At 52.0% G+C, this 22,310-nt stretch overlaps 1 protein-coding gene across 1 annotated transcript; it reads right to left on the reverse strand.

Annotated features, from left to right (window-relative positions):
* Positions 1–3,287: 3,287 nt before the first annotated feature.
* PHB1 (prohibitin 1) lies at positions 3,288–16,245 on the reverse strand. The gene is made up of 7 exons (XM_047757746.1): positions 16,180–16,245; positions 14,186–14,300; positions 12,228–12,389; positions 8,834–8,976; positions 8,583–8,699; positions 5,736–5,831; positions 3,288–4,391 (listed from the first exon to the last, which is right to left on the reverse strand). The coding sequence occupies exons 2-7, from the start codon at positions 14,271–14,273 to the stop codon at positions 4,179–4,181; spliced, it is 819 nt and encodes a 272-aa protein (XP_047613702.1). The 5' UTR covers positions 14,274–14,300; positions 16,180–16,245; the 3' UTR covers positions 3,288–4,178.
* Positions 16,246–22,310: the final 6,065 nt, after the last annotated feature.

Here is a 22,310-nt window from a genome sequence, read left to right on the forward strand (position 1 = left end):
AGCGGAAGTTTTGTGTCAGAGAAAGCATCTGAGCTAGCGCTCAAAGGATGGGGACATCTGGTCCCGTGAAGTGTGGGGGAAGGGCTCTCTAGTGGCAGCGTGAGCAGAGGGCGTGCCGTGAAAGTGGGGGGTATGCAGACAAGAGCAAGGAACTCAGTTGGGCGCATGTTTTCAATTGGGGGGTGTCCCTGGCATGACTTTGGGGCTGTTTTTTTTTTTTTTTTTTGCTATTTTAGGGCCCTACCCGAGGCATATGGAAGTTTGCAGGCTAGGAGTCGAATCAGAGCTGTGTCCTCATGGATGCTAGTCGGTTTGTGAACTTGTGAACCACTGAGCCATGAAGGGAACTCTGGGGCCAGTTTCTTGTTGTGTGATTCTGTCCCACGCAAAGGAGGTCTTTTTTTGGGAGGGTGGTTTGGGGTCACACACGCGACATATGGAGGTTCCCAGGCTAGGGGTTGAACTGGAGCTGTAGCTGCCAGCCCATGACAGAGCCACAGCAACGCCGGATCCGAGTCGCGTCTATGACCTACACTACAGCTCACGGCAACGCTGGATCCTGAACCCACTGAGAGAGGCCAGGGATTGAATCTGCGTCCTCATGGATGCTAGTCAGATTCACTTCCACTGAGCCACGACGGGAACTCCCCATGCAAAGGAGGTCTTATAGCATCCCTACCACCTCTGCTTCCCACCATCAAGTGCCAGTCGCCGCTGCCCCTTCCCACTGGCGTCTTCCAACACCACTCCCTATCACACGGGAGCCCCGAGGCTGGCCTGCAAAGGCAGCCAGTGAAGTCTGAAGCTAGACTAGAAAGGTAGCAAGCGGAGGGCCTAGAACTCTAGCCAGGATGAGGCATCTGCACTTTATAAAGCCAGGGAGGGAGGAGTGGCTGCGGAAGGTTTTTCAAGAGGAAGAGGATGAGATCTGCTTTAGAAAAACGAAGTTCAGAGCGGTGTTCAGGATGAACCCGAGGCCTGGCAAAGGCGGGGACACCAAGTATGGCCTCCTGCGACCTTCTCACCCAGGCTACCGTCAGGGCAGGCTGCTTTGCTCACAGTGTTGGTGGACGGCAGAGGTCGGGGGAGGGCCTCACCGCAAGCCCCCCCTGATTGCTGGACCACTGGCTGATCAGAGCAGCATCTGCTAAGTCAGGCTTTGACTGACACCCCATGGCCTCTCCCTGTCCTTCAAATGGACCCACCTGGGGAGGACAGCACAGCTCCCCACCCCATCAGTCCACACTGGCAGAACCTGTGTAAAACTAGCCGTCATAAGGAAAACGGCAAGCCCGGGAGGGTTTTTTCTCTCCTATCCCATGTCCAACGCCCACTGCCTTCCTAGTCAGAGACCCTCGGGCCTGAACAAGGGAACTATTGAGCCTGACCGAGGGGGAGAGGGATGAAGACACTCCCAGCTTGGCCCCCTCCCCGGCCGGGACAGGACACGGCTTTTTTGATCCGAGGCCCAGGGAATCCCTCGCTGATAAAGGCCCATTGTGGCAGCTTCTGGAGAAACCCGGAGGCCATCGGGGGGAACTCTGGGGCTAAGCAGCCAGTTCACAGCCCTAGCACATTTGTGAAAAGAATCAGTTGGCGGAAGTCAAGGGAGAAGGAGGCCCCTGGGCCACCACTGGCACCATCCGTGGCAGGGAGGATTCGGGGCAAACCCAGCAGGAACCTGCCTGCCTGCCGCTGCCACTGCCAAAGGGCTGACCTGGAGGCAGGAGGACCCCAGAAGCTGGGGAGGGCCCCCCTCGCACACCTGGGTGAGAAACCCAATCTCCTGCCGACTGCAAGAAACACAACTGCTCTGTTAAAAAGGGCCTGGGGAAGAGTAGCCTCCTGCTCTCACCCCCCACGGGCGTCCAAGGCAATAAACAGCAGGAAAGGAGGAAGGCGGCTGAGTGGAAGCCGGTCTGGAACCTATTTAGCAGTCATGCTCTTTCTGCTCATCTTTCACGCACTTTGCGAGTCCAGGCACCTTGCAGGCCTCACTATTCTTACAGGAAAAAAACCCAAAAACCAAGAAACAAAACCCCGCAAGTGGGAAGACATATCCTAGGCTAACTGATGCCAGGGAGACAGTGGGGAGATGGGCTGGACGAGGCTCCCGAGCATCAAGCAGAACGAGGCTTTGGTGGGAGGGTCAGCCGAGGGTGGGGAGCCCGTCGTGCCCTTGTCCTAGAGCTCCAAGGGGTGGGAAGGCACGAGACCCCAGCGGAGAGGCCCTGGGAGGGGAGCACAGTGCAGCGCGGGAACTGGCCCCCGGCCTGCCCCAAGTCTGCGCTTCAGGCCCCACCTTTCCCAGCTGACAGCCGGCCCATCACCCTGGGAGAGGAACTGCAGGATCCAGGTCAGAGACCAGCTCGCGGCGTCCTCTTAAAGAGACGGCTCTCCTTGGCCAGGTGGTGAGCCAGGGATTAACCTGAGAGCAGAGGTTAAAGCACAGTCAAGGTGAGGGCTCAATGTACGCTGCCGTCGCCGTTTTGTTGCTATGAGGATCTGAACTGGGACTGGCATTGGCTCATTTCTCGGTCACAGGTCGGCTTTCCCTCTCTGCCATTCAAAGTACATAAACCCGGCCCCCCTTCAAAGGCTGAATCCTTTCCTCATCCAAGCAAAGCGGAATAAGCAAAACAAGCCCATGACAGGCAGGACACCTGAAGCCATCTGATGAATGTAGACGCCTATCTAGGAGTTCCCGCTGTGACACAGTGGAATCCATAGCGTTTCTGCAGCACCAGGAGGCAGGTTTGATCCCTGGCCCCAGCCCAGTGGGTTAAAGGACCCTACATAGCTGCACTGTAGCTCAGATTTAATCCCTGGCCCGGAAACTCCATATGCCTCGGGGTGGCCAAAAAAAGCAGTCTATCCAGAGCGCATGGAGGGCTTATTAGCACACGGGTGTTTTATGTCCATCTCTTGTTTGGTGGTGGGCCTACAACTCTCAGTTTGTAGGGGCACCAAAAGCCACGGGTAAATGAACCTCCATCCACCCTCACCTCCCTAGGAAACCACATCGCCACCAACCTCACCTGACACCACCGATTATTTCCGGCTGCAGCTGGACCTGGAACACAGCAGTGTCTTCTGAAACCAAAGCATTTTCTGCCTTGCCGGAGAGTCTATCCTCGCCGGTGATACAAACACCAGCACACAAAAACCACTAGAATGCTCTGTCCTCAACCCATGAATTCCAACAAGCACCCCCCCCCCCCGCCCCCTGCCGCCGAAAAAAAAACCCCAGAAAACAAAGTGAAAACACCAAACCCATTACGACTGAGTTGGGAGGTCTGGGTGTCATTTATTGATAGAAGTTTACACACACTTGTTTTCTTCTGGTGGTTGTTTCAAGGCACAGGCGCAGAGCCCTCTGTAAGGGCAGTCTCTGAACGAGGGAGCCAGGAACGCAGGACGCACACGTCTTTGGCAGGCCTGTGCAGCCTCGGCAGGATGCAATCCTTCAAGCTGGAATTCCGCCGGTACTTGACACCAAGGTGGGAGGTGGACAGGAAGTCTGCAGGACTCACATCTCGGTCCAGGGCCGCTCTCTCACTAGCCGAGTCCACTCCAGTTTTAGGACCCTGAGGGGCAGCACATCAGGCCCACCCACCTTCACAGGGGCAGAGTCTTCAGTCCACGTCGGTTGTACACACCTGCTTCCGCTGGCCCCAGTTAAAGAGAATCAGCCTTATGCTGAGAGATAGATCGCTTCCTCTCGGACCCTCCCCAGCACCTCTCTGTGCAGGGACCACTGGAAAAAAACCAAGGCCTGTGTTCGCAGTTCAGCTGCATGGGCCTCAGGTCTTGAATGACTGATCGGTTGGAGGCCACCAGCGTCCTGCCCGGCTCGTCCCACTCACAGCCCTGCCTCTCTTCTGCCCATTGCCAGTGCCTAGGTGGGAGCGCCAGCAGGCCCCCGAGATGGGAGCCAAGCGGGTGTGCATAGGCACTTGGCAATTTTTGGTGGGGAGGTGGATAAAAAGAGGGGATGGAAATGAGAGGAATGAAAGAGCTTCGTCTGATAGAGTAATTAGAAATCCGAAGTGATTTTACTTTTATTTCCTTCACTTTAAGCCAATCATGAAGTTTCACAGTGATTTCTGGGGTGGGAGAAGGAAGGAGCGGCTGAGATCACCGGGGCTGGGGTCCGGTGGCCCCGGGAGGGGCGGGCCTCACTGCGGCAGCTGGAGGAGCACCGACTGGCCGGCTGGCAGGTAGGTGATGTTCCGGGAGCGCGACAGCTGGTACGCGATGTCCTCCGCGGCCTCCAGCTTGCGCAGCTCGATCAGGCCATCGCCGGCAGTGGCCAGAGAGTTGGCGATCAGCTCCGCCGCCTTGGAGTCGCCCTCGGCAGAGATGATGGCTGCCTTCTTTTGCTGCTCAGCCTATGGCGGGCGGAGAGGCAGAGGGAGACCAAGGTCACAGCAAGGTCGGGGCGCCCGACGGCGGGCTACGGCCTCAAAAGCACCCGGTCAGGCGCCCTCACTGGGCCCTGAAAGGCACTCTGGGAATGGGCCGCCCCCTGCAGGCGGGGTCAGCAAGCACTGGCCGCCCAATCCTCTGCTCGCCCGTCATGCCCACTGCTCAGCCCTGCAGGGACACGTTTCTGGTGGCTGCGGAAACCGCTGTCTTGATTCACGGTCCTCCGGAACACGAATAACAACGCAATGCAGCCCCCCTGCTCTGAGGATCCCAGGCCAATGAAACCAGGAAAGAAGGAGGAACCGACCCTCGTCTTTCCCTCCAGCTCCAAGTCAAAGCGACTTCGGTCAAGACCACAGACAGGGGACGTTCCCTCGACAAGAGCTAAACTGCTTCCTGACCAGGAAGCCGGGCGACCAGGACGAGTTCTCCTGGGCTTTCTCTACCCTTCGGGACAGGATGGCATCGACCTGCACAGCACGACCTTCAGAAGGACGGGAGGAGAGCACAGTGCCAAGCCTCTCGGCAATGGACACACAGCTGTTTGGACACACAGCTGTTAAACGGAGGCTCTGGGACTGTTCACTCAACAAGTGATCCTTAGCATCTAGGCCCAGGCACGGTTGTGGACAGGTTCTAGGTGCTGGAGAGAGGCAGGAGAGCAAGAAGTCGCCACCCACACAGAGTGATATGCTCTGGAGTTAAACGTCTACCCATAAACCCCTCTCTTCTCTGATTCTGAGGACCCCCTTGGATGAGGACTACAAACCCAAGACGACTAGTCGGGGGGAGAAGGGGGTACAAGAAGCAAATACATCTTTGCAAAGACCAAAAGACCAGGCTCCATGCAAACGTGCTGTGTCCCAGCCCACTCTGACACATCTGGACGGATTTAGTGCTTGAGGGAAAAAAAAAAAAAAAAAAATCCAGTGATGATGGTACATCTGGCGCAACGTTTGATCCTTTCTGCTGTCAGCTTTCACTGTGTAACCATGGTTAAAAATGACTTCTCAGTGAAGCTGAAAATGTTCCAGAAGGAACATCTTTATTTGTGGGAGAGTGTTTTTGATCTTAGGGAAGTGGAAAAAAAATTACCCTTCAGTGATTTAGGAACATAACCCCACGTATCCCTGACTGGACCCCAAAGACTCTGGAACCAATTGCAGGAGCACAGTCCCTTCAATCCCCTTCCGATGTCCCGGAAGAAGAGATGACAGATGATGAATTTCCAGGCCACCCAGCAAACCGGGAGGCGGAGCACAGGAGGAAGGGGGAGAGGGGCTCCTGCCATCTGGTTGAGCGCTCACCTTTTCCACCACAAATCTGGCCCTCTCTGCTTCCTGCTGAGCCACCTGTTTGGCTTCCACCGCTTCTGTGAACTCCTTGCCGAAGGTCAGATGCGTCTAAGGGGAGAGAGTGAGCAGGAGACCAGGCAGTGTAATTGCTTAGACAGCGCTGCTGCAAGGCCCCCACGGCCGCTGGAGGAAGAGGCCAGGAATGGCTCTAGCAGCTGGAGGCATCGTGAGGCCAGAACACCCTTCCACCTCCACATCCGTGCCCTACCTGAGTGCACACCCAGAATCCACGGCTGCCCAAAGTGCCCCTGTGCATCATGCTGCCCCCTCGGGTGGGAAACAGCCCACGGGCGCCAGAAGGTATCACTCAACTGACCACCTCCCTAGGGGAGGAGACCTGGGGGGTTCCAGCACCCCCGCCGCTGACTAGTGCTCTTCCAGGGTCCTTTGATGGCCTGCTGGAAGCCCCCAGAGAAGCCAGATGGAAAAGTGAGCCCCTGAGAGGGAGGGATGCAGCTGGTTCTCAGCGATTCAAGAGCATGGTGCTTGGTGCTTATGGATTAACCAGTCCACGTGTTCCTCACAGCGCCTCCACCACGCAACAGGAGGAGTACTGTGCAAACCACGGTACTGCCTGTGCCTGAGTGCTTCTGGTCAAGGCAGAAGAGTAAGAGAAGGCAGGGAAAGATATTGCTTAGGGTGAGGGTTTAAAATTCTGATCACCCACAGACCTTCCCTAGTAACAGGCGTGACCGAGACGTTGCTGAAGTGTTGAGACAGTCGCATCGGGACAGTTCAGACTGTGCAAGGGATCCCAGCACTTCTAAGGCCTGGTCTAGGGTGACTTATTTATTCCTCTAACTTGTTATCAAACAGAAAGAAGAAAGGGGACGACAGCATTGGCTCTGCTACCAAATTCTACTTGCTTCATTTCCTTCCCCACCCTCCCAACCTCTACTTTTACTTTTTTTTTGGCTTTTTGCCATGTCTAGGGCCACTTCCACGGCATATGGAGGTTCCCAGGCTAGGGGTCTAATTGGAGCTGTAGCCTCTGGCCTACACCAGAGCCACAGCAACGCGGGATCCGAGCCGCATCTGCAACCTACACCACAGCTCATGGCAATGCCGGATCCTTAACCCACTGAGTGAGGCCAGGGATCGAACCCGCAACGTCACGGTTTCTAGTCGGATTCGTTAACCACTGAACCATGAGGGGAACCCCTCTACTTTTATTCTTTTGGCTACACTCGCAGCCTGCAGAAGCTCCCAGGTCAGGGAGTGAACCCGTGCCACAGCTGTAACAACACTGGTTCCTTAACCGGTTGAACCATGAGGGAACCCCCCAACCTCTGCTTTAAAAAAAAAAAAAAAATATATATATATATACACACACACACACACATATATATATATATATACACACACACACACATATATATATACACACACATATATATATATATAAGCAGCTCAAAACACACACACATATATATATATATACACACACATATATATATATAAGCAGCTCAAAACTTCTCCCGAGGAGTAAATCCCAATCCTTCAAAATTTTTAACACTCCTAATAACTCTTAAACTGCAGCTGTTCTCCATTGCCTGCTCCATTTCTGGACTCTTGTTCAAGGTTTGGGGATGAAAATACAATCCTGAGACATGAAAACGCAATGTGCAATTAAGGAATAAAATTGCTTTCTAAAAGGGCCAGCTGAGGGCAGCACATTCCCCTTGAAATCTAATTTTCTCCTCACACCTCTTAGATAGGGTTTCTTGCGGTCAGCCCGCATTTCCCCCGAATGGAGTGTGTGGTTAACGTCTAGCGAAAGGCCAAGCTTCTCCTTGGGCTTTTACTCAGTGTTTTCGCACGGCCAAGGTGTGTAGCTTAACACGGAGTGGGAGTGGGAGAGCCTGAGGCGCTGCCCTGGTCAGAGGAGCCACGGGGCCGCAGCCTGGCGTCCAGCCAGCAGAGGGAGCCCAGCAGCCCTTCCCAGGCTGGAGGGCAGCTGCTGCAAGGTGGAGCAGTGCCCCGGGGTGAGTGCTGGGTGCTGGGTGTCACTCAGGGTCGCGGTTTAAACAGCTGCACAGGCGTGAAAAGCGGGAAGTGGTGCCTCTCCCCAGCGACGCACAGGAGAACTGAACAGGAAACACTAGCTCACCACCCGAACAAATCACGCCAAAGGATTTTTCCCAGAGAATCCGAAACACGACCCCCTTCCCCTCATCCTCCTGGATCTGAAATGCTATCCTGCCCGTACTGCTTTCTGTTAAGGCATTCGATGTCACAGAAATACAGCCACACAGGCCACATGGTCTCCAGAGGATGGCTTATGCCTCAGAGATGCCCCACCCCCCACCCCCAGTGCCAGGCTCTGGGCAACAGAACCACTCGTTTACACTCTATCACCTTTCACGGGGAGTTCCCAGGCCTCGCCTGACTGTGCTGCAGACCCTGAGTGTCAGGAAATTCTCAGGGGTCAGGCTGGGAGGTCCGTGCTAGGGAGAAAGACTCTCCAAGCTGTTCTCTAGTCTCTACCGGGCAGTGTCTGCCAGTGTCAAATGGGGTTAAGCGAGACACCACTCCCTGGGGAGCGCGGGAGAACACTCACAGTTTGGGGGAAGGTGAAAAGTCCAGTGGTTGGGGACCCTCTGAGTGGAACCAAAAATCAAAAGAAAAGTGTCTGTGGCACATGGGAGGTCCAACGAACCCAAGGAGGAGTGCCTCATACCATCAGGAAGGTTCCAAGTTTTCAAGTCTTCGTCGAGGCAAATGGCAGGGAGGACCTCACGGTGTCTACCCAGCCATGGAGCCATGCGCCCTCCCCCACAGGCTTGCCAAGGCTCTTACCAGAGACACGTCATCCAGGATGAGCCCAAAGGTGGCTGCTCGCTCCGTGAGGTCATCGCTCACCTGTCTGGAGACCAGCTCTCTCTGGGTGATCAGTTCTCCAGCGTCAAAGCGAGCCTGGTTCCAAAGGAGGGAAGAGGAGCCGGTCAGGATAAGGAGGAAGCGGAGGCCCAACGAGCCACCACCAAGCTCTTCCTGTCACCTGGGGACCTCCAGGGGGCTGGGCTGGAGGCCGAGGCCTTGCCACTCACCACCACGGACTTGAGGATCTCTGTGGTGATGGAGGGCAGCACGCGCTCGTCGTAGTCCTCCCCGATGCTGGTGAAGATGCGGGGGAGCTGGCTGGCGACCGGCCGAAAGAGAATACGCAGGGTGATGTTGACATTCTGTAAATCTTAGGGTTGGGGACAAATGCTGGGGTTAGAAATAAAAACCCCAGTGGCCTTCTGTGACCTCTCCTACCCCAGATTTGCTGCGATTTATATGCGTGGTCGCCTTGGTAGAGAACCCAGCAGAGCACCTGCGTAAGCTTCTCAAAGCTTTCTGGTGATGACAGCTTTTCAGGGCATCCTAATGTTCTTGAATATAAACAAGCTCAGATTATACGTCCAATAGGTGCCATGGAATGTTTGAAGCACTGAGTATTTTTTTTTGTCTTTTTGCCATTTCTTAGGCCGCTCCCGCGGCATATGGAGGTTCCCAGGCTAGGAGTTGAATTACAGCCACAGTAACACGGGATCCGAGCCGCATCTGCAACCTACACCACAGCTCTCGGCAACGCCGGATCCTTAACCCACTGAGCGAGGCCGGGGATCCCGCAACCTCGTGGTTCCTAGTTGGATTCGTTAACCACTGAGCCACGACAGGAACTCCAAGCACTGAATATTTTAAGAAAACAAATCAATGCCAAGAATTACAGGGCAAGGCTTCTCCAAGGCCTGGTGACTGTGGCTGGTGGCTGTGGAGAGGTGATCGTGGGTCCAGCTGACCAGCAGCCCGAGGCCTGGCTGCAGCCCAGACCCCGCTGTGTACTAACTGCACAGCCTCACCAAGCCTTAGCCCATCTCAGCCTGTCTCCTTGTCTGTAAGAACGACCCCCCCCCCCCCCGCCCGCCAATTTCATCTGCCCTCCAGGCAAGTGGGGGGAAATTGAAGGAAGAAACAGACATAAAAGCACTCTGACAAACGCGCACCAGATGGAAGGGGTTATCAGACGCATTGAGAGGCCAGTTCTAATTACTTGGCCCAGTCAAAGGAACCTGGGAAGGGAACTAAAACTTCCCCTTGACAACCCAGGCCTGCTTGGCGCTAAAGCGCTCAGAGCTTGCTCGTGGTCACGGCAGTACGGACCAAGCGCCCGGGAGAGCAGCTCTGAACCAGGCACCAGATGTGGGACGTGTTCACACACGAGTCCCTGATCTCTGCGGTTCCCATCAAGTTCTGAAGAGAGGTGCACAGTGTACCCTTAAGGCGCACCGTGTAACCACTAAACGGTGGAGAGAGAGAGCACTCCCCGAGAGAGCGAACACTGAGAACCGGGCCTGTAAGATAAAATAGGATCTTTCTCGATTAACCACACCCCACCACTGAGGTCCTCTGACGCGGTTGCTAAGCCGGACCCTTTACGAGGCTTCTTCCTCTCCTTGGCCGGCGGGGGGCAACAGGACAGACGATGCAACACCAATGCACCGCGTCCCCTCCTCAGCCCGCCACACGTCTCCCTCTCAAGTGCCAGCAGATGCACGTACCTCGCAAGCGGGCTCCTCTCTGCTCTCCCCACATGTTGTGCCCGCCACGCTTCCCTCTAACTGCCTGCCCGCAGGACCACCTTCCAGCTAGACCGAGCTCCTAAGGTCGCCTGCTGCCGTCGTCTTTAAACCCCCGCTCTCTGACCCAGCCCCAGGCCTGGCACCACCACAGAAAGCAAACATCTGCTGAGGATCAGCGACGTCCCCTCAACCCTCTCCCCTTACTGCACAGAAACGTCACCCCTGAGCCTGCACCTGCCATTCCGTTTACCGCCTGTGCACCTCTGGGGGTGGGAAGAGGGAAGAACCAGAACAGCCATTCATTTTAGGCTCCGACTGGGACGCCAGTGGTGCGCCAGGCACCAGACTTGGGGATGTGGGCTTTGGCCTGTGCGAAAGCCATGAGAGCGCAGCACTGCTGGAAGCAGAGGCCCTGGGAAGCAGGGCAAAGGCTAAGTCAGCTGTGAAGGCCAACAGACTGGCTGGAGATCAGTTTACAGTCACCCTGGGGAACGAGAACCGACGGGAAGGGTCAACTGAGGGGGCACAGGCGCGTTTAGATTTCTGTAAACCTGGATCACCGGGTAACTCTTGAAATACATCTGCGTGCATTTCTCTAAATTTGTACGGCTGTGTGCGCGGATCTCCAGTATACAGGCACGCCTCGTTTTACTGTGCTTTGGAGACACTGCATCTTTTACAAATTGAAGATGTGTGGCAACTCTGGATCAAGCAAGTCTATCTGTGCCATTTTTCTTTTCTTTTTTTTTTTGTTTAGGGCCACACCCACGGCACATGGAGGTTCCCAGGCTAGGGGTCCAATCGGAGCTGTAGCTGCCGGCCTACACCAGAGCCACAGCCACGCCAGATCCGAGCCCCATCTGCGACCTACTCCACGGCTCATGGCAACGCCGGATCCTTAACCCACTGAGCGAGGCCAGGGATCGAACCTGAAACCTCATGGTTCCTAGTTGGATTTGTCGCTGCTACGCCCCGAGGGGGAACTCCATATCGGTGCCATTTTTCTAAAAGTATCTGCTTTGTGTCTGTGTCACATTTAGGTAATTGTTGCAGTATTTCAAAAATTTCCGGTATTGCCGGGTTTGTCGTAGTGATCTGTGATCAATGATCTGTGATGTTACTTCGATAATTCACCCAAGGCTCAAAGGACGGTCAGTGTTTTTAAGCCATAAAGTTTGCTTGTTTGTTTTTTTTGGCCACAGCCTGCAGTGGCGGGATGTGGGATCTCAGTTCCCAGACCAGGGATGGAACCTGGGCTGCAGCAGTGAAAGCGCCAAGTCCTAACCACTAGACCACCAGGGACTCCCCAACCACAATGTTTTCTTTCTTTATCTTAAACTTTTAATGACTTTTATTTTTTCCATTATAGTTGCTTTACAGTGTTCTGTCAATTTCTACTGTACAGCAAAGAGACACAGTCACACACACACATGTACACATTCTTTTTCTCACATTATCTTCCATCAGTAACTTTTTCTTTCTTTCTTTCTTTTTTTTGGCTGCGCCTGCACCATACAGAAGCTCCTGGGCCAGCTACTGAACCTGTGGCACGCAGCGACCTGAACCACAGCAGGGACAACACCAGATCCTCAACCTGCTCGGCCACCAGGGAACTCTGTCAAGCATTAACTTCTAGATGAAAAAAAAAATTCACAGGACTCACTGTATTACAGCATCTGCCTCGCTGTGGTGGTCTGTGACCAAACCAGGGGTATCTCGAAGGGTTGCCTATTTCCTTCTCTGCTGCATAAAGGCACATAAAACTCTTTAGGAAAGATATGCCAGGAACTCTTTACTATGTGAAGTTTGACCCCTTCTGGATCCCACAGTAGCCTCCCTGACTCTCCACTTGCCCTGACCCGCACACAAGACTCACCTTTGCTACCAGTGATCACTGGCACGTTACGTGGTCGAGAGCGGCAGTCAAAGATAATTGGCTTCTGTACCCAAGGGATGAGAAAGTGCGTCCCTTCCCCTACGACAATGTCCTGCACGCCACGGAACCGGTCAAAGATGACAGCTCTGTGCCCAGCATCCACTAGGAATGAAGGAAAACGATGGGTCAGAAAAATCCCTTCACCCGTTAACCAAAATGATCACGCCCATGAAAGATCCCTGGCGCTTTTTTTTTTTTTTTTGCTTTTTTAGGGCTGCACCCAAGGCATATGGAAGTTCCCAGACTAGGGGTCAAATGGAAGCTATAGCGGCTGGTCTAACCACAGCCATAGCAACACCAGATCCGAGCCTCGTCTGCGACCTACACCACAGCTCACGGCAACACCGGATCCTTAACCCACTGAGCGGGGCCAGGGATGGAACCTGTGTCCTCATGGATACTAATCAGGTTACCACTGAGCCACAACGGGAACTCCCCCTAGTGCTTTCTACTCATGTATTAAGTCTCCCCTCTCCTGCTCTAAATTCCCAGACTTCTGGTCTCTAGAGGCTTCTAAATGGCTACAAAACAAAGCAATCACTCCCATGTGTCTTCCCAAGGACTTTGGTTACAGGAGCTTTCCTCAGCAGCCTTTCTCTCTGAAACAACTGGCTGCTGATTTTCTGATTAACCACCCCACTCCCAAACTCGCAAAGCATTTCCAGAAATCACTTCTCAAAACTTCTTTCTAAAACTCACCAAGGTCTTCACTGTTACCACGTTCCCTCCGGTTCCAGCCTCACCCAGTGTGCGCAGAACAGCACCCTCACTCTGGCAACCCTACAACTCAGAAGGCCTCGCTCTTCACTTCCAATAGCTTGGTTTCTCTACGGTTTTAAGGGGCTACAGAGCTGTCTTGCTGACTGAGAGAGAAATGAGTGATGGTGATGATGTCTAGCCATGCAGGGCTGGCCAAAAAGATCAGAGTATATCTGCCTTTTTGCACTTTGTGGTCGGTTCAATTATCTTTTTTTTTGCTTTTTAGGGCCATACCCTTGGCATATGGAGGCTCCCAGGCTGCAGCTGTAGCTGCCGGCCTACACTACGGCCACAGCAATGGAGGATCTGAGCCGCATCTGCAACCTACACCACAGCTCATGGCAATGATGGATCCTTAACCCACTGAGTGAGGCCAGGGATTGAACCCACATCCTCATGGATTCTAGTTGGGTTCGTTAACCACTGAGCCACAAAGGGGACTCCCTGGTTCTATTATCTTTACCCTGAAAGTAATCCTCCGTGAGTTGGGTCAGTCCACTGTTGCTGCTTTCCAACAGTGAAAGTTCAAGAACATCAGAGCTGGAGGCGGTCTTACCCATAAACTAGTTCAACACTGTTGCCTGACCATGAGAAAGCTGAGGCCTGGGGAGGGGAAAGTGACTTGCCTAGGGTCACACAAGAAAGTGGACAAAAAGCCAGCTTAAAGCCCTGCCACACTGCTGAAAGCTGGGCAATGCATCTCAACACTATTTTCTCTGGAATGACCCAACCACAGCAGAGCAAAAGCTCCTGCTCAGGACAAGGACAAGGTCACCAAAGGTCTAAAGCCCTTGTTGAGTTATCCCCCACACAGGCAGAAGGGAACAAACGAGATCTCCATTTCAGCTGGCCAGAGAGACCCTGACACTCTGCTGCAACATCACTGTAAAGAGCAACCGGAAACACCCAACTGGGCTGGGAGCTCTCGGTGAATCTAGGCTCCGAGAGAACCTTACGGCTACAGGGATAGAGGCTCTGATGACAATGCAACTATACGGTGTTAGGATGGTGGCAGGTCAGCCTTTGGTCACAAACACATTCACGCACAGCGGCTGCCCACAGGAGTGTCCCATGGGCCAGGCAGACCAACAGACATCTTCTGGCAAAGGGCAGTGGCCCACCACCCTTCAGTGTCTCACCATTATACAAGGCAGAGTTCACCACGCCTCCTGCAACGGCTAAGGCCAGGCCAAACTTGCCGATGGACTCAAACACCTTGGCAGCCATGTCTCCTTCTGCTGGACCCACTCACACCTAGGGGTGAAAATAAAATAAACAAAAGACTAGATCCCAAAATCCCGAGAGAAAGCCCTCTCTGAGACATCACGGGTACTTCTGAAGCTGGCTGTTTATTTCTCCATTCTTTTTTTGTTTTTTTTTTTTTTTTTTTTTGGTCATTTTAGGGCCACACGTGTGGCGCATGTAAGCTCCCAGGCTAGGAGTCAAATTGGAGCTGTAGTCGCCAGCCTGTGTCACAGGCATACCAGATCTGAGTCTCATCTTTGACCTACAAGGCAGCTTTCAGCAACACCAGATCCTTAATCACTGATCAAGGCCAGGGATCAAACCCTTGTCCTCATGGTTAGTAGGCGGGTTTGTTACCACTGAGCCACAACGGGAACTCCATTATTTCCCCATTCTTGAGAGCTTTGAATCATCCACTGAAGGACATTTCATAAATAACACTCTGCAGCTTTCAAAGGGTATTATCAATCCCTTTGCTTTTCTTTTTTCTGCTGCTTTTTTTCTACCACTTAAGAAAAGGGGCCTGGGGATGTTCCAGCACAACGGGATCAGTGGCATCCCTGCGGTGCCAGGACTAAGGTTCAATCCCTGGCCCAGCACAGTGGGCTAAAGGATCTGGTGTTGCTGCAACTGCGATTTGGGTATGATCCTTGGCCTGGGACCATATCTATATGTTGTGGGGCAGCCAAACAGGAAACAAAAAGAAACAAAAGGAAAAAAGGGGGCCTGGGGCAGGTGGTTCAAAATGCAGGAGTTCCTGTCGTGGCTCAGTGGTTAATGAACCTGACTAATATTCATGAGGATGTGGGTTCGATCCCTGGCCTTGCTCAGTGAATTAAGGACCTGGTGTTGCCACAAGCTGTGGTGCAGGTTGCAGATGCGGCTCCGATCCCTCGTTGCTGTGGCTGTGCTATAGGCTGGCGGCTGCAGCTCCAATTCGACCCCTAGCCTGGGAACCTCCACAGGCTTTGGGTGCAGTGCCCTAGAGGGGAAAAAAAAAAAAAGGAAGAGGGCATGGGATTATGGGATTGACACTTGATACTTAGCACCACACCAGACCACCCTCCCCTTTCCTGGACAGGCAGGCCCCAGGAGAGTCTGTGTGGTTAATTCCTTGGAATTTGGGCTCAGAAAAGAATGTGATTACAACAGCAAAAGAATGACACTCGGCAGTCTTCCTCACATCAACCTCTATAAAGATTACTACAGACGAGGAAACTGAGGCACACAGAGGTCACAGGAGGAGCCTAATATCACACAGCTAGCAGTGATGCAACCAGGATTAGAACCTGGAGGTCTCGTTCTAGAAGGCAGAGCTAAACTCCTGACCCTGCTGCTGCTTAACATCCGGGATTGAGAACGACCTGTTGTTACGGAAGCACAGGCTGGATGACATTCTGGGGCCAACACACCACAAGAACCAACTGGGCCAGAAAGGCCCTAAACGGCTGCAAAGCGAGAGGGAGAGGGGCGGAATGGGCGGGAGCACCGCCGACCTCACTCGAATCCACTCAAGCACTTAACTTTGTCTTGCTCCGCCCCATCGTGGTCATCCACTTCGGCCTCCTCTCCCTCCTCCCCAGATCACAACTTCTGAGACTATCCTGACCTCTCCCTGTGCATTTAAATTTTTCTCTACCAGACCTGAATTCCCGGTCCTGACCCCTCAGCCTTTCCATTTCTAACAGCTTCTGGATTATTCCTCACCCTGCCCCCATACACACCTCCTTACTCTAACGCAACCTCCTCCCGGGCTCACCCCCGTTCCCTTCCGACACCAGGTGGACCCACGCACTCGTCCCACCGGCCCAAACTTCAAGGCATGGGAGCTCAAAGGGACCGCGGAGACAACCCGTCGCGGGCCGCAACCACCCCGCTCCATTCTCACCTGCTTCCACTCTGACCTCCACATGAATTCCCCAGCCACACATACCGCGCATGCGCCGCGCAGCTCCTCCTCTTCCCCCCCCCCCCCCCCAGCTCTCCTTCCAAGATCCGCGTCTTTGATTGGCAGGGACTGGCGCTGTGCGTTCTGGGAAGCGTGGCTTGCGGCGGTACCCTGGTTCCCGGGTTCTTCGCAGGTGAACTACAATTCCCAAAAAGCAATGCAGCGGCCGGCCCGAGCTGAAAGCTTTTTCTCTTTGGAGGTACTAAATGCCCAGGGTTGCCGCAAAGCCTTTTGGGGGCCGTAGTTTCTTGGGAGAGAAATGCACGTGCCTTTTCTGAAGCGATCCTAGAGCTCCCGAAGATGGGCCCTGAGGCTCTAGGAAAGAGTGGCTGAGACTGCTGGTAGGTGGCGAGGATGGGCAGAGGAAAGGTTGAGCACTTTGGAGAAAGTTGTGAAGTAACTGGTAGGCTGAGAGGTGAAGGGGCTGTCTTCTTTCCAAAGAAAGAAGTGTTTTGAGTTGTGGGACATGGATAGCCAGGGAACGTTAGAAACCATCTGGACTAGAGAATGAGGCCCAGATAGAAAAGGATTCATTCAGAGTCTTGCACCACTTTAGCAAAGGGGTTGGGCTTAAAGTTAGGGTCTCATGGGTACTTTTTTTTTTTAAAGTCTCTTTGGAGTGGTTGCATGCATCTTACAAAGAACACGCGAAAACCTTACTGAAAGTTCATCTTTTGCTGACAATTTGCTCCATTTGCTTTGTCGCTCTAAAACAACAAAACAGGCAGTTATTTTACCAGTAAATTGGGTTTATTTGGGAACATCACTGAATTGCAGTTCTGGACGTGCAAACTTTGGCACCCCGCAGGCAAGTGTGCAGAGCAAAAAAGACCTTTCTTTATGTTGGAGAAGGGGGAGCTGGGAGGGGCTGTTATAAACAAAGAGTTAGAGGAAACAGAATTTGAAGTGTAGTGGCTTTTTATTGGCTGAATTGTGATGGTCTCTTATTGGCTGGGCTGTTGCTGGAGGAGGAGAAAAGTTTCCTTCCTTCTACTGGATAGAAAAGTGGTATCCTTCTTCCTGTTGGGGATGCAATGGTAGCTCTTCCTCTTGGGTCTCTAGCTGTTGGTAGGATGTGAGAGTTCTCTCTTCTGGCCTTCCTGGCTCAATGTAAAATGAGCTTTCTCTTTATTAATTTTCACATCTTATAAGTCGTTGCTTCCTCTCCCTCCCTCACTTCTCTCTCTTTGTATTTTCTAAGAGTAAGGATATCCTCTTATATATCTTTAATAAGTTCCATCTACTCTCTGCATTCCACTTTCCCCCCAGTGATCCAATAGTGAACTTCGTAGCAGTCTACACACACACACACACACACACACACACACACACACACCCCTGCTCCGTACAGGATGCAGTCCAAGATTAGGTCTTGTGTTTATTTTTCATGTCTCTTTAGTCATCTTTAATTTGTCTTCAACTTTCCTTGCTTTTTATTACATTAAAACAGGGAGGGGAAAAAAAAGAATGTTTCTCATTTTGCATTTGTCTGATGTTTCCTCATCATTAGATTCAGGTTTTGCCTTCTTAGCTGGGCTACTACCCAACTGGTATATGGACACATAATTGTAATGAAACCAGGCCCATTTCTGGATTCTAGTAGGACTGAATTCTTTCAACATCTCTTCCTTGCATTCCTACCCTCTCTGTCCCCCTTCTTTGCCCCCGCTTGGCATGAATGATCAGAGCTATGGATGGCAGCACTCTTCAGGTGGTATGAGTTTGCCTTACCCGCCCACAGTTTTTTCCACTGCCTACCAGAATGCAAGCTCTATGAGAGCTGAATGTTTAGTCTGCTCTCTCCATTGTTCTATTCCCAGAACATACAACAGTGCTTGGCACACAGTGGACACTCAATAAGTATTTGCTGAATGAATGAATAATGAAGGATGTTGAAGTGGCTGGGTAGGCGGGCTGTGGCCAAGAAACACAAGGCAGGATGCTCTAGAATCCTGCAAAAATAGCCTTTGCATTGTCTGCTTCGACTTTTTTTTTTTTTTTTTTTTTTTTTTGCTTTTTAGGGCCGCACCCACAGCATATGGAGGTTCCCAAGATAGGGGATCTGAGCCACATCTGTGACCTTCACCATAGGTCATGACAACGCCGGATCCTTAACCCACTGAGTGAGGCCAGGGATCAAACCCGCAACCTCATGGTTCCTAGTTGGATTCGTTTCCACTGCACCATGACAGGAACTCCACCTGCTTCAATTCTGATCTCACTAGCAGGAATGCTGAAAATAGGAAAAGAAACTAATTTTTATATGTTCTGTAATTTTCCAGTCTTTGTACCTACACCATCCCACTCAAGTATCATTATCACCCATTATCCCTCTACGGATAAGGAAGTGAAGTTCAGAGGTTAAGTGGGCCTGCTCGTGGTCCCCACCCCTAGTTAGAACCAGACTAGACCAGAATACACATCTAGGTTTAAGCCCTGTATTTTTTCCCACTTCTCCACCTCGTGTCCTGGGAAGCAAAGACGGCAAGAAAGCCCACATGACAAGAGGGCATTGTGGGGACCTGAGCTAGTCGTAAGTGGAGAGGTGGGGAGGAAAAAGGATAAAGATATAGAGGAAGGTATCTGGGACCAATACAATTGTGCAAAAATTAGGGCAAGAGCAGCCTTGGTGCTTTAGGAGTGGATCCAGTTTATTGCTACCCAGAGCATTTACCCCTTCAGCTCTTCTTCCCATCCGGGTGTGCAGGTTGGAGCGAAGGACAAATACATCTTGCACACTGACTGTGCACCAGTTGTTTCATAAACACATAATCTTATTTAACCCTGTGTTCATCCTCCCATTTTGATTTTTTTTTTTTTCTTTTTGCCATTTCTAGGGCCGCTCCCGAGGCATATGGAGGTTCCCAGGCTAGGGGTCCAATCGGAGCTGTAGCCGCCGGCCTACGCCAAAGCCACAGCAACGCAGGATCCGAGCCGCGTTTGCAACCTACACCACAGCTCATGGCAACGCCGGATCGTTAACCCACTGAGCAAGGGCAGGGACCGAACCCGCAACCTCATGGTTCCTAGTCGGATTCGTTAACCACTGCGCCATGACGGGAACTCCCATCCTCCCATTTTGGAAATGAAGAAATGGAGATTCAGAGAAGTCAAGCAACTTGCTTACAGTCACACAGTGGATACATGGCTGATAGGCCTGATACCATAGCCCATGCTGTTTCCAAGCTGTGGCAATGTGTGACCTGTAAGTACTATCTGAACAAAAGTTGATGCTGGTGGCCCAGCATGTCACTGCTGTAGCTCTGGTTTCTGCCATGGTGCAAGTTTGATCTCTGGCCTGGGAACTTCCACGTGCTGCAGGCGTGGCTTAAAAAAAAAAAAAAAAGAAGAAGAAGAAGAAGAAAAAAGTTGGTTCTACTTTCAGGCTCAGTGTCAACCTGGGAGGTGTGGTCATGAAAGCACCTAATTATAGGAAAGCATCTCTTTTTCTTCATTTAGCACACAGATATTGACAGCTTCTTGGGTCATGCTGAATACTGGGGATACGGTAATGAGAAAGATGGGGAAGGTTGCTGTCCTCATGGAGGTTACATTCTGGGCCAAGGGAAGACAGACAGACAAAGACAAGTACACAAAGAAATAAACGATATGGAATTTTGACCCCCTTCGTGATGGAAGTAGACAATAGGAAGATGGTGAATCAGTAAGAGAAGTTTTGATTGTAGGTAACAGAAAAGTGGACTCCAGCGACTCATTAAAGAAGTGGATCAAATAACAATTCCCAGAGTAGAGCCACTAATTTAGTGGCTCATGAAGGCCATCGCTGATGCAGAATCTTTCCATCTTTTAGCTTTGCCATCTTGAAATGTTGACTTTTGGCCTCACCCTTGTCCCCTCAAGGACACAAGATAACTGTGGAAGGTCCAAGATTAACATTCTCACACAACCAACAATCAAAGGCCAGAAGGCAGGGAAAGGACATGGCACATTTTTGGGTTCCTTCCTAAGAGGGAGGTCAAGGTTTCCAGAAGCCCCCAAGCAGACATCCACCTATGTGTTATTGGGCAGAATTGCATCGTCTTCCCATTTCTAGACAGTCATTGGCAAAGGTATGGCATTGCGATGTTGGAATTCAATGAGCCAAGATTCAACATCTAGGACTGGGGAAGTCTGGCTTCTCCTAAACTGCATGACTGTGTAATATGCTGGCAAATCAAAATTGGGGTTCTTGGAGTTCCTGTCGTGGCTCACTGGAAACGAATCTGACGAGCATCCATGAGGGCGAAGGTTCAATCCCTGGCCTCGCTCAGTGGGTTAAGGATCCGGCATTGCCGTGAGCTGTGGTGTAGGTTGCAGATGCGGCTCAGATCCTCTATTGCTGTGGTTGTGGTGTAGGCCAGCTGTAGCTCCAATTAGACCCCTAGCCTGGAAACCTCCATATGCCAAGGGTGCAGCCCTAAAAAGAAAAAAAGAAATTGGGGTTCTTGGTAGCAGGGAACAGGATGCAAGGGAGAGTGGATGCAGGATGCAACCAGCAGAGTCTGACACAAGGGGTCTGTTCCGGGCAAGCTGGTCAAGGAGGCCTCCCTGAGGAGGTGACATTTAGGGCAAGATGTAAAGCAGTTAGACTTGAAAGGTTGGGTAGGGTGGGAGAGAGCCTTCGAGCAGAGGGATTAACATCTGCATGTCCAGCTCCAGGCAAGGTGTGACGGTAAAGAGATGAGAAGCCCTTGTAGTTGTATTATTTATTTATTTCCCTCTTTAATGTTCATTTGAAAACAGAGGTGAGGCGTTCCCATTGTGGCTCAACGTAAATGAATCTGACTAGCATCCATGAGGACGCAAGTTTGATCCCTGGCCTCGCTCAGTGGGTTAAGGATCCTGTGTCGCCAATGAGCTATGGTGTGGATCTGGCATTGCTGTGGCTGTGGTGTAGGCTGGTGGGTACAGCTCCAATTCAGCCCCTAGACCGGGGAACCTCTGTATGCTGCAGGTGCAGCCCTGAAAACAAAAAACAAAACAAACAAAAAAAAAAGAAAAGAAAGAAAAAGAAAACAGAGGTGAGAGAAACATTCACACTTTCCATAAGCCTTTTAATAAAATGAGAACAATGATGGCTCCCATAATGGAAATGCCACTACCCCATAACTTGAGGGCATAGGATGGGGCCATGGTGCTTGGGACAAGTTCTCCCCAAGGAGACCTTTTTCGATTCAGGCAGTTCCTTGCTTACATAGGCACTGAAAGGAAGAGTAGCCCAAGGTGCCACCTCCTAGTGGCCCTTGTGTAGGGTGACACTGAAACAAACAGGGACAAGTGTGAGGACATCCTGTTGCCGAGGAGCCAGCGTCCTGCTGCAGCTAAGTGGGATTAGAGTTTGCTGCTGTATCCTTGGAGGAGGGGTGGGGCTGAGACAGAAAGCCTCAGACCTCATCAGAACTCAGAGGCTGTGAGAAAGCATCTCATGACAGCTCTGCCGGCAGATAGGGAATGAGTGAGAAACGGCCTCGTAGCAGCGTCTCACAAGGCTCCCTTTTGTCCCAGGAGGATCACAAGGCATTCTGCAAGACAGATTCTTTTTTTTTTTTTTTTTGTCTTTTTGCCATTTCTTAGGCCACTCCTGTGGCATATGGAGGTTCCCAGGCTAGGGGTCCAATCGGAGCTGTAGCTGCCAGCCTATGCCAGAGCCACAGCAACGTGGGATCCCAGCCGCGTCTGCGACTTACATACACCACAGCTCAGGGCAACGCCGGATTGTTAACCCACTGAGCAAGGGCAGGGACCGAACCCGCAACCTCATGGTTCCTAGTCGGATTCGTTAAGCACTGTGCCAGGACGGGAACTCCCCGCTGCAAGACAGATTCTGCTGAGGTTCCAGCCTTGCTGATGTGGACTGTGTGAGAGCCACGTCAGGTTGGGAGGGCACCGTGCTGGAGCTGATTTCCTACAGTGCAAAGACCTTAAGGCAGGCTGGGCCTCGGTGCACTGAGAAACTGAATGTGACTGAAGCAAAATGAATATATAGGACTGGGAGAGCTACCCACAATACAATGGTGAAATGAGCAAGCACCAGATATAGGCTTCGCTGAAAAGTGGTTTTATTTTTGTTT

Source organism: Phacochoerus africanus, chromosome 14 (genome assembly GCF_016906955.1).
Source record: "Phacochoerus africanus isolate WHEZ1 chromosome 14, ROS_Pafr_v1, whole genome shotgun sequence".
NCBI classification, from domain to species: Eukaryota; Metazoa; Chordata; class Mammalia; order Artiodactyla; family Suidae; genus Phacochoerus; species Phacochoerus africanus.

Bases quoted from the DNA above. Each gene is read 5' to 3' on its own strand.
- PHB1 (XM_047757746.1), bottom strand. From the start codon at position 14,273: ATGGCTGCCAAGGTGTTTGAGTCCATCGGCAAGTTTGGCCTGGCCTTA. The intron at 8,977-12,227 runs GTGAGTCTTGTG...CCCAACCCTAAG, and splicing joins AGTGATCACTGGTAGCAAAG to ATTTACAGAATGTCAACATC. The intron at 8,700-8,833 runs GTGAGTGGCAAG...CTTTGGAACCAG, and splicing joins AGATCCTCAAGTCCGTGGTG to GCTCGCTTTGACGCTGGAGA.